Source organism: Grammomys surdaster, unplaced genomic scaffold, assembly GCF_004785775.1.
Source record: "Grammomys surdaster isolate TR1022 unplaced genomic scaffold, NIH_TR_1.0 126219, whole genome shotgun sequence".
In the NCBI taxonomy this organism is placed as follows: Eukaryota; Metazoa; Chordata; class Mammalia; order Rodentia; family Muridae; genus Grammomys; species Grammomys surdaster.
This window is the reverse complement of record NW_021621022.1, coordinates 9,017,992-9,033,409: the sequence shown is the minus strand read 5'-3', so window position 1 is coordinate 9,033,409 and position 15,418 is coordinate 9,017,992. Positions and strand designations below refer to the sequence as shown.

Here is a 15,418-nt window from a genome sequence, read left to right as displayed (position 1 = left end):
TAGCACATCCAGTTCATTGAGCTCCTAAAACTCGTGTCCAAGTAGCTGCCTGGTCTACATGCGTGCTTCCTGGCCACTCCAGCCTTAATGTTTGAGCACCAGTGACACCTCCCACTGGTGTGAAAATCAAAAGAGTGGACCCCTGCCTCTGCAGCTTTCTCTCTCATGACTAAGCCCCTGATCCTGACTCGATCTGTTACTTGATTTGAGCTTTAACAGCTCTGGCCTGCGCTCTGACAGTGCAAACAGGAATGGCTACAGAGGTGCCTCAGCTTCTGGCTGACTCAACCCAGGGACTGGAGTACTTTTTCTGTTTTACACTTACTTGGTTTGGGTAGAGTCAGTGTCTATGTGGGTTTCACTATGTTGCCCAGTCTGTCTTTGAACCTCTCCTCTCCTCTCCTCTCCTCTCCTCTCCTCTCCTCTCCTCTCCTCTCCTCTCCTCTCCTCTCCTCTCCTCTCCTCTCCTCTCCTCTCCTCTCCTCTCCTCTCCTCTCCTTTCTTCTTCTCTTATTATTATTAATTCTTCTTCTTCTTATTGTTGTTTTAATTTTTTTACTTATTTACTCTACATCCTGCTCACTGTCCCCCTCCTGGTCAGCCCCTCCCATAATACTTCTCCCACTCCCCTCCCCTTCTCCTCTGAGTGGGAGGGAGCTCCCCCCGCCCCCAGGTATCTCTCTCCCTGACACTTCAAGTCTCTGTGAGGCTAGATACTGCCTCTCCCACTGAGGCCAGACAAGGCAGCCCAGCTAGAAGAACATATCCTGCATTCAGGCAACAGCTTTTGGGATAGCCCCTGCTCCAGTTGCTCAGGACCCACAGGGGGGCCTAGGTCCAACCTGTGTGTATGTATGCTCTTTGGTTAGTGGTTCAGACTCTGAGAGCCCCAAGGGTCCAGGTTAGTTGATTCTGTTGGTCTTCCTGTGGAGTTCCTCTTCCCTCTTGTATCAGCCTCGACTGTTGGGGTTAAAGTAGCCTGCTGCCTTGTCCGGCTCCTGGGCACTGTTAATGAATATCTCACCCTAGAAGGCAAAGTAGGGAGGTTCCTGTGGCCTGTGAGACAATGCTGTCTCTGCATTTTAATTTCACCTTCCTTTTCCTCACATAATTGGGAGGGGCTTATGGTTCAGTGTTACTTTAAGCAAATGAATGTTGTCTGAGGGGGTATCTATCTACTGACTCGTGTGTGCTCCTCTTGTGCCCAGCATTGTCACCAGCTTGTCTAGCCTTTCCTATGCTGCTGGAAACGGAACCCAGGGCTTTGCATACACTAGGTGAGCACTGTCTTCAATATACTCACATAGGCGAGCGAGTGCACTGAGCTCCTTCCTAGCCGACTTTATCTGGCTCTTCTTGACCTAGTGAATGTTCCCAGAGCTCATCTTCCTCCCTCTCCTCATGAATTTGTCTGGACACTTTCCAAGTTGACTGTGACAACTCCTCCCTATAGAAGTCAATGAGAGTAAAATTTAATGATTTTTAATAGTCCCGATAAATAGGTTTGACTTAAAATTTTCTAATAGTACTATGGGAATGAAGATTTACTGTGTCTTTTTTCTTTTTCTTCTTCATGTAGTCTTACCTTAGCCCCGGATCCCCACCTGCCTCAGCCTCTCTTGTGCTGAGACTATAGGTGTGCACCACCATACTTAGCTCTTCTGTGTCTTTGGGACTCTTAAGTTGAAGGGATTGCTTGGCAGCCTCTCGTCCTCCTCTTCAGTTTTTTTTTTTTTTTTTTTTTCTCGAGACAGGGTTTCTCTGTGTAGCCCTGGCTGTCCTGGAACTCATTCTGTAGACCAGGCTGGCCTCGAACTCAGAAATCCACCTGCCTCTGCCTCCCGAGTGCTGGGATTAAAGGCGTGTGCCACCACCGCCCAGCTTCAGTTTGTTCTTACAGTCTGTCAATGGAGAAACCTTACAAGTAGAGCTGGCCATCTCTTCAGCATCGTGCCTTTTGCAGCCACAGCCTAGCCTTACTGCTGCTCACCTGATACTCTCCACCCTGGCTGCCTGAGTTGTCTGTCACCCATATTCTGTGTGTCCTGACATGGTCTTCCCCCTTATACTCTTCCATTCCCTTAACAGTTTATTTTTTCTTTTATTATTTTTGAGATAGGTTCTCAGGTAACGTTGGGTAGCCCCCAAATCACTGTGTAGCTGAGACTGGCCTTGAACTTTTGATCCTTCTCCCTCCATCTCCTGAGTTCTGGGATTGCAGGTATGTTCCACCACACCTGGTTTTTATTTTATCTGGTGCTCGAGATGGCTAGCAGCTGAACTTCTGCACATATTGTTTTACTTCTTTGTGATTGTATTTTCATTGTGTCGGGGATAATTTGCTTTATATGTCTGGCTTCCAGGTCTAATTTGCATTCCATGAGTATTTGGATGGTATTAAAATAGTTTTGCAGGGCTGGAGAGATGGCTCAGAGGTTAAAAACACTGGCTGTTCTTTCAGAGATCCTGAGTTCAATTCCCAGCGACCACATGGTGTCTCACAACCATCTGTAATGAGATCTGGTGCCCTCTTCTGGCCTGCAGGCAGAATGTTGTATAAATAATAAATAAAAAACTAAAAAAAATAATAATTTTGCAGAACCAAGAGAGTCGGGGGTAGGGACAGGAGGATTAACAGTTCTAGGCAAGCCTCAGTTACATAAGTAAGTTTGAGTCCAGCCTGCACTGGATGAGACCTGTCTCCAAATGGAGAGACAAAATAAATTTTGCAATTTTCTGAGACAGTACAATGGACCAGGTGTCTCTGACACAATGCTCAGGTGTCTGCAGAGCAGCTCAGGACCACTCAGTGGTGGCTCCAACCTACTCGGTGGCCTGTGCTATGGGAGCTGCTGACCAGTCCTCAGTGGCTGTCTGCGTACTCCAGTCCTCTGTGGGGAACTGCTGGATGGGTACAGATGGTACCTGCACACCCTCAGACCAATCGGCCACCTCAGGATGAGCAGCAGTGAACTCAGGAGCTGGTGCGGTCTATTCACCCTGGAATTCCTTCTTGGTCACAGCCTGCTCAGCAGCAGCCTGTTCCTCCTTCTCAATCTCCTCTGGGTCTCTGTAGAAGTAAAGATCAGGCATAACCTCCCATGGGTGCTCACAGGAGATAGTACCTCGAATGCGGAGTACTTCCCAGGCCAGCATCCACCACATCAGACCCACTGAATGAGCTCCCTTGTTGTTGCATGGGATGGCAATGTCCACATAGCGCAGGGGAGAGTCTGTGTTACACAGAGCAATGGTGGGCAGGTTGACATAAGAGGCCTCTGTGAGGGGCTGGTGGTCAGCCCTGGGATCAGTCACCACTAGAAGCCGCGGCTCCCTGAAGACTGCTTGGATCTGATTAGTGAAGGTCCCAGGTATGAAGCGGCCAGCAATTGGAGTGGCTCCTGTGGCAGCAGCAAACGAGCACAGCTCGCTGGCCAGTGTTCCTGGAGGAGATGACACTGACGTCAGCAGGGTTCTCAATGGCAACAATGGCCCGAGCTGCAAGCAACAGCTTCTCCCAGGTCCTCTTCATTATTTAGTGGCCATTTCATGTTCGTTTTGTGAATGAGTATTGTTCCATGTAAAATAGCATTCAGCTCAGCACCTGTACTGCCCACTGAACCTTTTGCACTGCGCCCAATGCCAGGAGCATCAGGATAGGTAAGCACAGACCTACACTGGCCATTGTGTGCTGTGTGTCCAGTGCATGATGGGCTCTACAATATACCTTTAACAGTTATCTTTTAGGCTTGTGATTAGCCTTATATAGTAACTCTTCTTCCCTGGACTACCAGTTTATAGCTTAGGAAGTAAGGACGGTCTCGGTGACCCAGAAGACTTTTTAACATTGTTGACTAGGGTTACATTTTTCTGTATGTCCATAGCTCGGAGCTGGTCTTTCAATTTGGCTAGAAGCTGACATAGACTGGTGCCAAACACTCACTGACATGTTAGCACAGGCTAAACACCAAGGTGGTGGGAGAAAATGCTCCAGGTGAATTTGATTCCATTTTTTCACTTTACTCATTTCACTATGTGCTTTCTCTGTGCTTCCAAGTGTTTTCTTGACCTAGCTTGGTCTCAACTTTGACAACAAAAGATAGTTTGAAACAAGGTCTCAGGCTGTATAACTCTGGCTGGCCTTCTCCAGCCTCAGTGTCATACATGCTAGGGTTATAGACATTTGCTGCCACATCCAGCCTCTATAGCCTTTGTATATATTTATGTTAAAATATATATCATATTATGTGTGTGTGTATGTGTGTGTGTGTGTGTGTGTGTGTGTGTCTTCATCACACTCTGTCTTACTTTTGAAACAGACACTGTGGTGGATCCTGGAGCTTCCTGGTTGGGCTGCATGGGCTGGTCTGTGAGTCTCTCGGATTCTCCTGTCTTTCGTCCCCAAGGCTTGAGTTTACAGGTGCATACTGCTGTACCTGATTTTCTCTGTGAGCACTACAGATCATGCTAGTACACCAAACTCTTTATCCATGTGCATATAACTTCTTTTCCTCTCCACCTTGAGAACACGGTGAGGTGATCTTTTTACTTAATTTTTCAGTAGAAAATAGTATTTGAAGCCACAGCTAGCAGTGGAGTCAGACTCAGTCCCAGAGCTCCTGATCCCAAGTCCAGTGTCTTTTCTCTGTTTGCTTATTTGTAAAAGGCCTGTCTGAGCTCTGGACTCATCGCCCTCTTACCACAGTACATCACCTTCTGGATGTGGCTTGAGTTTTCTATGTTCTCTGTGGTTAAAGCCATAGCTCCCTACTGGGGCAGTTATCTAGAAACACTTTCACTTATGATTGGCAGAGACCTGGGACAGCAGTAAACACTGATCCACAGAGCACAGGACAGCTCTAGCAGTGAACGCTCACCCATCTCCAAATGCTGGCCCTCTGGGGCTGAGAAACCCCGGTTTAGGGGCTGGAGACTTTGAGGTCAGTCTGTATATAAGACTGTCTGTTACTGGGACTAAAGTCCTGCTACAAAAGAGGAGGGGGATGTGAGGCAGAAAAAAAGCACCACAATCAGGGATAATAGCTCCAGTGACTATAAAGATGTTTGTAAATGTTAAAATATTTGAGATATCTCAGAAAAGAGGATATTTATTGTTTTGCTGTTGTTGTTTTATTTTGTTTTGTTTTTGAAACGGGATCTCATTATATAGCCCTGGCTGGTCTGCAACTCACTGTGTAGGCAATTTGATCTTGAACTCACAGAGATACACTTGCTTCTGTATTTAGGTACTCTGCCCCGGAGTGCTGGGGCTAAAGGCATACACCACCATACACCCAGCTTGAAACACTGAACTAAAACTTTTAAAAGATGGCTGGAGGGAGGATGTTTGAGGCCAGATTTTGCCCCATAGGCTGGGCTAACCAGAAATTTATTGTGGCCCTATGCTGGCCTCAAATTCATAGCAATCTTCTTGGCCTTGGACTTTAAAGAGCTGGGATTAAAAACACGTGCCACCATGCTCAGCAAGATAATTTTTGGAAAAGAGTTTTTTGATATAAAATTTTCATGTGGAGTCACCTTTAAAGAATGTAGTAAATATTTAAGCTTGACTCGTGATGTATCTATTAAGGGACAAGAACCTGGAATGTGAGTACATTAAACTGTAACCATAACTGAAATCAAGCAAATCAGTTTTGAGGGGATTTCTAACTTAAAATGGAACCAAATGCACTCTTAGCTAATGTAGTGAGAACCTACTTACTTTCTTATCATAAATGGATTTAACATTCTGCTGGATCATAGGATAACTTTGGATGTTACTTATATATCAAAATCTTAACATATATTTATGTGTTAGACAAGTGGTTATCAACTGTCCTAATGCTGCAACCCTTTAATTAGTTCTTCAAGTTGTGATAACCAACCATAAAATTATTTTGTTGTGACCTTATAGCTTTATTTTGCTACTGTTACGAATCATAATGTAAATATCTGATATGGGAAGGGTTGTTTGAACCCCAGAGTGATCATAACCCACAAGTTGAAAACTGCTGTGTTAGACCTTCTATAATATTTCCAGGTTCTTTTCCTGGACAGCTGTCAGCATTAAATCCAAGTCAAATAACCACTGGCTCATGGACACTATCTTTGTAGAAAAATTTTTGAGTCCTTGATTCCTCTATCCCTTCTTTCTTTCCTTCTTTCATTTTTTCTGAAATAACATTTCACTGTATGGTACCCTAGAAATTATAGTGATCCTCCTGTCTCAGACTTTTAAACGCTGGCATTGCAGGTGTGTGCAGCCATGTCTGTCTCCTGCCAACCTTTGAATATCGTTCTCTCTGTTTGATAGTGAGCATGTGACTCGTAACTTCTGTGACTTGCTTTCATATTTTATAGCACTGTGGCTGTTTTAGCCCTGTTTGCTCCTCTGAGCAAATCTAGGAGTGGTTATAAGTGTTGGCATGCTGGGCAGTCGTGCACTCTGGAGCTTACTGCTAGAGTTCCCAACTGCCAAGTCTCCATCCTGCAGGATAACTGTGAGCTTGTTTCCACTGTGGCCCTTGAGCCCAGAGCCTTTGGAGTCACCTCCTCCATGTGTCATTTCAGGTGAACCATTGTCTCCCAGAGAAAATTGTGGTGTACCGAGATGGAGTGTCTGATGGCCAGCTAAAGACAGTTGCCAACTATGAGATTCCTCAGCTGCAGAAGTGCTTTGAAGCCTTTGATAACTACCACCCCAAGATGGTGGTGTTTGTAGTTCAGAAGAAAATCAGCACCAATCTGTACCTTGCTGCTCCTGATCACTTTGTAACCCCCTCCCCTGGGACTGTGGTTGATCATACCATAACCAGCTGTGAGTGGTAAGTAGACAAAACAGGGGTCCTCAGTTGAAGAAGAGTAAGCTGGAGAAGTTGTCTGTTGCTTGAATATTCTGGGACAGGTGTGGAGTGGAATCCTCATATTTGTCTTGATAAAAGCAAGCTTTGGCTGAGCCCAGTGGTGGAGCTTAGTGTGAATATGGGCTCATTTTTATCAACCACAGATATACATACACACAAGTATACAACCACATATGCACACATTTTGTCATTGGGGATTGAACCTTGTGCCTCATAAATGCCAGACAAAGTTCACCATTAAGCTGTGTCCAGAGCCCTAATTTTTTTTTATATAACAAAGCTTTTAATTTTTAGGTATATTCCTTCTCCTTTCTTCCTTTTGAGATAGGGTCTTGTGTAACCCATACCATACCTCCCAAAATCTTTATGTAGTACAGGCTGCCCTCACCAGATAGATAACCTCCTCCTCAGCCTCCCCCATGCTGAGATTACATCCATGAGCCTACGCACATACCAGTGTCCTTTTATGTATTGACTTTGTCATTTTCCTTTCTGAGCCTTGTACAATGGGGCCACAGCGATCTTCAGAATGCCTTCCAGTCATCTCACTAGTTGGTGCTCTTTCCTTGCTAGGGTGGATTTCTACCTTCTTGCCCATCATGTGCGACAAGGCTGTGGCATACCTACACACTACATCTGTGTTCTGAACACTGCAAATCTGAGCCCTGATCACATGCAGAGGTGAGTCTGTCAGAAACATATTTGTTCTTGCTGTTTATCCTAATAGTTAAGTCACTAGTCAATGCCCCTCAAGATATTTTTCTCCAATCATGTATGTGTGTGTGTGTGTGTGTGTGTGTGTGTGTGTGTGTGCGCTAGCATATGACATACACATGTGCATTTGTGCATTGGTATGGAGGCTGAGTTCAACATCAAGTATCTTAGCAGCTGTCTACCTTGATTTTTGAGACAATATTTCTCACAGGGATCTAGAACTCAAATTAGGTAAGGTCTCCATTTCCTATGTTAAGATTACAGGATCACTTCAAAGAGTTGCTGGGACTGAGTTCAGGTCCCTATGCTTGTAGAGTAAGCACTTTATTAACCAAGCCAGCTCCCTAGACCAATATTTTACCCCTTGATACTCCTAGATCTTGATAATAGTGGTATTTTTTTTTTGAGGAATAATTTCTAATCCTGCTTAAAATCACTTGAAGAGCTTTAAGAAAATGTAGCTGACTAACACCTTCATTTCTGTGCATTATAAAGCATTGGTATTAATTTATTTTGGAAGAATGGTCTTATGTGGGTGGAGAGATGGTTCACTGGTTAAGAGCACTGGCTACTCTTACAGAAGACCTGGGTTCAATTTTCAGTACTCACATAGCAACTTACAACTGTCTGTAATTTCAGTCCCAGGGATCAAACATCTTCACAAGGACGTACATGTAGGCAAAACAACAATGCACATAAAATAAAAATAAGTAAATCATTAAAGAAATAATTTTGAAAAATGATCTTGCTACCTTGCTTAGGCTGGTTTTGTTTGTTTGTTTGTTTTTTGAGACAAAGTTTCTCTATGTAGCCCTAGCTGCTCTGGAACTCACCCTACAGGGTATAGACCCAATAGACTGGTAAATGCCCTTTTATTTCCTTTTCCTATGTGGCATTTTTCTGCTTTTATTGTATTTTACATGTATGGTGTTTTGCCTGCATGCATATATGTATACCACATGTGTGTTTGGTATTTGTGGAGGTCAGAAAAGAGTTACAAATGCTTGTGAGCTGCCATATGGTGGCTGGGAACCAAACCCGGGTCCTCTGGAAGAGCAGCCAGTGCTCTTTAACTGCAGAGCCATCTCTCCAGCCTCTCATACATATATACCACAGAGATGCCAACACACTCGTGCTTGCTTACTTTACCCATCCTTTGGCTTATGTGGAAATATAAACAATTCCAGATGAAAAATAATGGTTTCTCTCTCAGACCTAGTGGCTTACACCTACAATCCCAGCATTTGAGAAGCCGAGACAGGAAGATCACTGGCAGCTCAAAGCCAACCTGGGCTAGTGGAGTTACTAGCCAGCCTAAGCTAGATAGTTGAGAACCTGTACCCCAAACCAAACCAAAGAAAGAAATATAAAACTAACAATTCCTGAAAAACAACATTAGGTTTCCCAGAATCCCCCAGTCCGTTGGTAGGAGTGCTGTGTGTTATATCCCCAAGAGTGAAATCCTTTTCACCCCTAGGTGGAGGTAGAAGTGATAAAGAACCCATTTTCTTCTTAACTTTAGGCTGACTTTCAAACTATGCCACATGTACTGGAATTGGCCTGGCACCATCCGAGTTCCAGCTCCTTGCAAGTATGCCCACAAGCTAGCTTTCCTGTCTGGACAGATTTTGCATCATGAGCCAGCCATCCAGCTGTGTGAGAACCTGTTCTTCCTGTAACTGGGAACTTGGACATCAGCTGCAAGGAGCAACTGGACTCCAGCTCAGCTCATTCTTACAGAGTCAGCAGCAGCGGCAGTGGAGTTTTATGTTTGCATTTTCTCTTTCTCCATCCTTGTAGAATTAGATTTCTGTTCTTCTTTTAACCCTGATATTATAGTAGAGTGTTGTGGTACATGCCTGTTATCCCAGCACTTGGGAGACTGAAGCAGACGGATCTTTAGTTCAAGGCCAGCCTGGACTACATGGTGAGTTCCGGGCTAGCCAAGATTACAGAGTGAGACCCTGTCTCAAAAAACAAAAACAAACCACTGTCCCCACAAAGCCCATGACAAAACCAAAGCCTGGTGTCAAGGAAGCACGTTTCTAAGTAGCAGCTGCCAGCTGCCTTGACGAAACAGAGTCTGTCAGCAGTGCTGCTCCTCCGCCGAGCATGGGGATGCATGCGGACAGGCCAGTGATGCTCATGTTCTTAGCATGTCAAAGCCCCCTACCACAGAAGTGCAGAAAGTAAAAGATAGCACCTACGGCAGCATGAGCATCAGTTCCCAGAGGTTATGCCTACAGGACCGTCCTGTCTGTGAGGCCAGAAGTGATAGCAAGTCATTGCAGCCATCTTAAAGGAGAGAGTTACTGTGCAGCATAGTGTTTCAGAGAGAGCAGCTGTCTGCATGTGTGAAAGATGTGTAGTAAAACCAGTGTAAGGCACAGTCGGGCGTGTGAGCCCGCTTGACCTAGGGCTGTGAGTTTGGCCATTCCCTGGCTTCCTGAGAGTCCAGCTGCAGCTGCTTTTCTGGACCTTACAGTTATTTACAACCATCAGATTACTTTCCTGCAGCCTGAGTGACACACTCATGTGCATGCACACACTTTTTTCCTTTGTGACTAATCTTAAATAAATTCAATTAGAACAAAGGATTCAGCAGACCTAGGAACATTCTGGATGGAGTGTAGGTTTTTTCTGCAAAAGTCTATAAATGAGATTATGCAAGAGTCTCTTCCAGCTGTGGGCTGATGTTGCTTGGAAATTTTCAAAATCCCAAAGTTTCAGGCTTCTCAAAGTTGGCTTGGACGAATGTGACACTCTCACCCAAGTCTAGACATGTAGAAGTTTTCCTAGGGCCTGTGGGCTTCAGTATTCAGGGGAAGCACTGGTTTTCTGTGTTATTTTTTTTTCCCTTCTGTTTCAGAATCTTCAAGTGTCTTCAGGCTTAAATGGATCATCCCTTGCTGTACTGGGTTTTAAAAGCTAATTTTACTTACCTTTTCAAATTTGTATATATCTATTTATGTTTGGTGGATGGATGGTGTTTGGTGGATGGATGGTGGGGACTGAGCAGAAGTACTCATTTTAAAGGACAGTGCTAGGGGAGCCTCAGTGTGAGTACTGAAGAGCAGCGGGCTGTGGGAGTGGGGGGAGGGGCAGTACTCGCCAAGCCAGGCCAGGCCCTGGGGTTGGAGACAACACCAGGAAAACCTTTAGTTTGGTGTAGCACCCAGAGTTGGTGAGGGATAAGTGTTGGGATCCTCAAATACACCCCTGGTTTCTGGAGTCTATGACCAAGGCCAGGCTGAGACCTGACATGTACAAGCCGTGGAATTAACCAGAAGAGACTGAAAACCAAGTCTTTATGTTGAGCATGTTCCACTTTCTGGATTTCTCTTGAAGTGTTTTGAGTTTGTCTTTAGAAGTTACTGTTCCTAGCACTCCTCTTCTCTTTAGGTAGAACAGGCACTTGACCATAATGCCAGAATGTACTTTCTATACCTGATGTCCTTCCCTTGTTTTTCAGTTTCAGAGCCAAGCAATTTGGTACTGTGGTGTAAAATAAAACCAATGTATGTGTATAGTTGTGTCTGAAAGAATATGGTTTGCTTATTAAGTGGCTTTTCCTTCAAAGAGAAGCAAAAGTTAGAGTTATTTCTTTATTAGTGTGCATGTCAGAGGCAGCACCATTGAAAACCAAGTGGTTTCATCCTGAGCAAACTGGGAGACCTACATAGCAGTGCATTTAAGTTTGTGTATGTGTTTGAATTGTTTGGGGCTTTGAAGAAATAAGAACCCTCACCAGCTTACTAATAGAAAATTCTCCAGTAATATATTTTCAACAGGGTGCTAAAAATAAATATAGAATGGTACTACCATGCCCAGTAGCTGTTATTTATTTATTTATTTATTTATTTATTTATTTATTTATTGGTTTTTAAAGACATGGTTTCTCTCTATATCCCTGGCTGACCTGGAACTCACTATATAGATTGTAGACCAGGGGGTCCTCAAACTCAGAGGTCCACCTGCTTCTGCCTACTAAGTGCTGGGATCAAAGGTGTATGCCACCACCACCTGGCTTGTCGGCATTTTTTTCTTTCTATTTTTAAAATCAGTTTATTTATTTTTATTTCATATGCACTGGTGTTTTGCTTGCATGTATGTTTGCATGAAGATGTCAAATCCTCTGAAACTGGAGTTTCAGGCAGTTGTGAGCTGCCATGTGAGTACTGGCAATTGATCCTGGGTCCTCTAGAAAAGCAGTCAGTGTTCATCTCTCCCTTTGTCAGTCTTTCTTAACAGTTACTGTTAGCTCAAGAGAAAACCAGTAAGCTTACTCTACGAATGACCTCTCTATCATTAAGAAATTTTGGTTTTTTAAAAGTTATATTTATAATGTGTAGGAAGACAGGGAGATGGAGGTCAGGCCTCAAGTTCCAATACTTGGGAGGCAGAGTCAGGAGGATAAGGAGTTCTGGGTCACCTTTGGCTATGTAATGAATTTGATGCCAGGCTTCAGACATGAGACCCTGTCTCAAAAAAAAAAAAAAAAAAAGTGCACCAGTAAGATAGCTTTCTGGATGAAGGAGCTCTGCCCTGATGATAGGAGTTCAGTCTCCAGGAAAACACACACACACACACACACACACACACACACACCAAACCCCCAAATAAATGTCCTTGTTCAGTACACTTTCTGGGATATCTGTAATAATTGGCCCATTGACAGTAACCTGCCTCATTGTTATAACCCTGCATTTCTTTAAATTTGTTGAAGAAACTCTACCTTTTAGAGGTTTTGTTTTTTGTCCCCCCCCCCCCGCACACATACACCACCCTTGGATTTTCAAGATCTGTAGTGGTTTGAATAGGAATGGCCCTCATAGATTCATATGTCTAAATGCTTGGCCATAGGGAGTGGCACTATTAGGAGGTGTCCTTACTGGAGGAGGTGTAGCCTTGTTGGAGGAAGTGTGTCACTGTGGAGGTGGGCTTTGAGGTCTGTGTGCTCACTCAGTGGTTAAGAGTGCCTCCCAGAAAACGTGGGTTCAATTCCCAGCACACACATGATGATTTACTACAATCTGTAACTCTAGTTTCAAAGGATCTGATGCCCTCTTCTGGCCTCTGTGGGTACTAAGGAAGCACATGGTACACAGACACACAGGCATAACATCCATACACACACCATATATATACATACATATACGTATACATATATCAACCACACAGTAACAATAAGGGGCTGGTAAAGCCCTGGTTTAGCAACTGTGAAGCTCTGAGGTCAATTCCGCGGTTTTTTTACACTCAAGTCTCTAAGAACTCACGTGTTTAAAATCCCAGTGCTCAGATTTAGAGGCAGAAGGATCAGTCAAAAGTCAAGACCTCTGTTACACAAGGAGTTTTCGAGCCTGAACTATAAGAGACCTTACTTCAAAATAACCAAAAAGTAATAATACATTATAAGCAACCAATATGAAAAGGTGATGTCATATACGTCATATGTCATATAAACATTCTGGAATAGAAAAACAACTGGAAAAAGAATCCAAAGCAGGGAAAATAAGTTTTATTTTTGACTGAGATTTAGCCTTCCAAATATGGTTTTATTTTTAAGAGCTTTGAGGCTGGATGTTGTGGTTATATGCATTTAGGAGGAAAAGGCAGGTAGAACTTTGGGAGTGCAAACCCAACCCAGTCTATGTATCAGTTCCAGGCCAACCAGTGCTATTCAGTGAGACTCTGACTAAGGGGGAAGGGTGGGGGGACGAGGGAGGAAGGGAAAAATAAGATGCTCTGAAGGGCTGGAGATCTGGCTCAGCAGTTGAGAATGCTTGCTGTATTCTTTATTAGAGTTTGGATCCCAGCACCATAATTCTACTGAGTATCCTACACACATCTTGAACTCTAGCTAGAGGGGGGCAGTGCAGAAGAGCCTGTGGGGCTTGTGGATTCCAGCCTAGCCAAGGAAGTACAAGTCCCTGGTTCAGAGAAAAGGAATGGGTGGAGAGTGACAGAGGGCACCTGGCCCCCTCTTCTGGTCTCCTCATCCACACACAGGTGTGTGCATCTGCACATACATAAGCGCACACACAATTCTTAAAGATCTGAGCATGCAGGAGACAGAAGCAAGTGAATCAAGTTGCTAGCATGATCTAGAGAGTTCCAAGTAAATAGGGCTAAGTAGTTGAGACCCATCTCAGAATCAAAGCTCTGATTTAAATTGAGCGATCTAGAGGGATGGCTCAGTGGTTAAGAGCACTTGTTGCTCTTGGAAAGGACCTGGGTTCAATTCCCAGCACCTACATAGTACCTTAGAATCACTTGTAACTCCAGTCCTTAAGGATTTAACATCCTCTTTGGCTTCCTTGGGCACCAGGTATGCACTTGGTGCGTGTGATTGTTTGTGTATGCTAGGCTAAGGGAGTGGCACTATTAGAAAGTGTGGCCCTGTTGGAGTAGGTGTGTCACTGTGGGTGTGGGCTTTAAGACCCTCATCCTAGCTTCCTGGAAGCCAGTATTCTGCTAGCAGCCTTCAGATGAAGAGCTCTCAGCTCTTTCTGCACCATGCCTGCCTGTTTGCTGCCATGCTTCAGCCTTGAGGATAATGGACTGAACCTCTGAACCTCTAAGCCAGACCCAATTAAATATTGTCCTTTATAAGACTTTCCTTGGTCATGGTGTCTGTTCACAGCAATAAAACCCTAATTAAGACATAAGTTGGTACCAGGGACTGGGATATTGCTGTGATAGGCCTGACTATGCTTTTGTTTGGAAGAATGCGGATTTTGGGACCTTGGATTTGGAAAGCAGTGGAATGCTTTAAATGAGGCTTAATGGGCCAACCTAGTAAGAATATGGAAGACTTCGTTACTGAGAGTGATTTGAACTGTGTGGACCTTGGCCTAAGAAGTTTCAGTGGAGAATTCCAATATGTGGCCTAGAGACTGTCTTGTGGTATTTTGATGAAGAATGTTCATACTTTTTGCCCTTCTCTGAAGAGTCTGCCTGAGGCTAAGGTGAAGAGACTCAGATTAATTACATTGACAAAGGAACTCTCAGAAATGCCCATCATAGACTTTGTTCTCTGGTTAAGTCTCATGGAAAAGCATTTTAAACAAGTGTAGCAAGCTGAGAAAGGAAAAATATAATATGGTTTGAGTATTAAAGGGGCACCAGGAAATGAAATGGAGCTGAATCCGATATTAAATTGAATTAAGGGAGTAATGATCTTGTGGCAAGATTCCACTCACCTAAATTTAGGTCCAGGCATGGTAGTATAAACCTTTAATCCCAGGTGGCAAAGACCAGCAGACCTCTGAGTTCAAGGCCAGCCTAGAACAGAGCATGTTTTAGGTGAAGAAAAATTTAAATCCAGGCTTGGTAGACCACAACTTTAATCCCAGTGCTTAGGAGACAGGCATGCAAATCTCTGAGTTCAAAGTCAATCTATGGAGTAAGTTCTGGAACAGCCAAATTTAGGCAGTGAAGGAGTTGGAAAACAGAAAGCTGGTGATATTGTAATAGAAAGGGTGGGGGGATGTTCCAGTTCCTGCAAGCAGCAGAACTCCGTGACTTTGGCCACATGACTTTGGCTTTAGAGTCCAGAATAGAAGGGATTATTAGGACAACTGATGCTGGTTAGCTGGAGCTAAGAGATTAGTGGTGATTAGAAAGAGACCAACATCACTGAGGTGAAATCTTTCCTTTTGGGAATGTTTTCTGAGAGCAGAAAGAAGCTGTGTTCCAGAGATAGCCAAGGTTGTACCTTGTGCTGTAGCTGTACTTGACCATGTGTAAGAGTCACCCAGGTGGAACTGGTTTTGAAGGCATGAAGGGGTCATGGAGAACAGCTGAGGTGTGGCACTGTGAGAGGCCATGGAAGGCCATTG

At 44.1% G+C, this 15,418-nt stretch overlaps 1 protein-coding gene and 1 pseudogene across 2 annotated transcripts in view; one reads left to right on the top strand and one right to left on the bottom strand.

Moving 5' to 3' along the window:
- Positions 1-11,106, top strand: part of Piwil2 (piwi like RNA-mediated gene silencing 2) — a 59,255-nt gene extending 48,149 nt beyond the window's left edge. The window contains exons 21-23 of one of the 2 annotated variants that reach the window (XM_028758805.1): positions 6,571-6,824; positions 7,437-7,544; positions 9,100-11,106. In XM_028758805.1, the coding sequence (XP_028614638.1) occupies positions 6,571-6,824; positions 7,437-7,544; positions 9,100-9,256 (519 nt within the window). In that variant the 3' untranslated portion in view covers positions 9,257-11,106. The remainder of the gene's footprint in view (positions 1-6,570; positions 6,825-7,436; positions 7,545-9,099) is intronic. The other variant, XM_028758807.1, reaches the window with a different exon arrangement.
- Positions 2,797-3,580, bottom strand: LOC114613481 (annotated as a pseudogene).
- Positions 11,107-15,418: the final 4,312 nt, after the last annotated feature.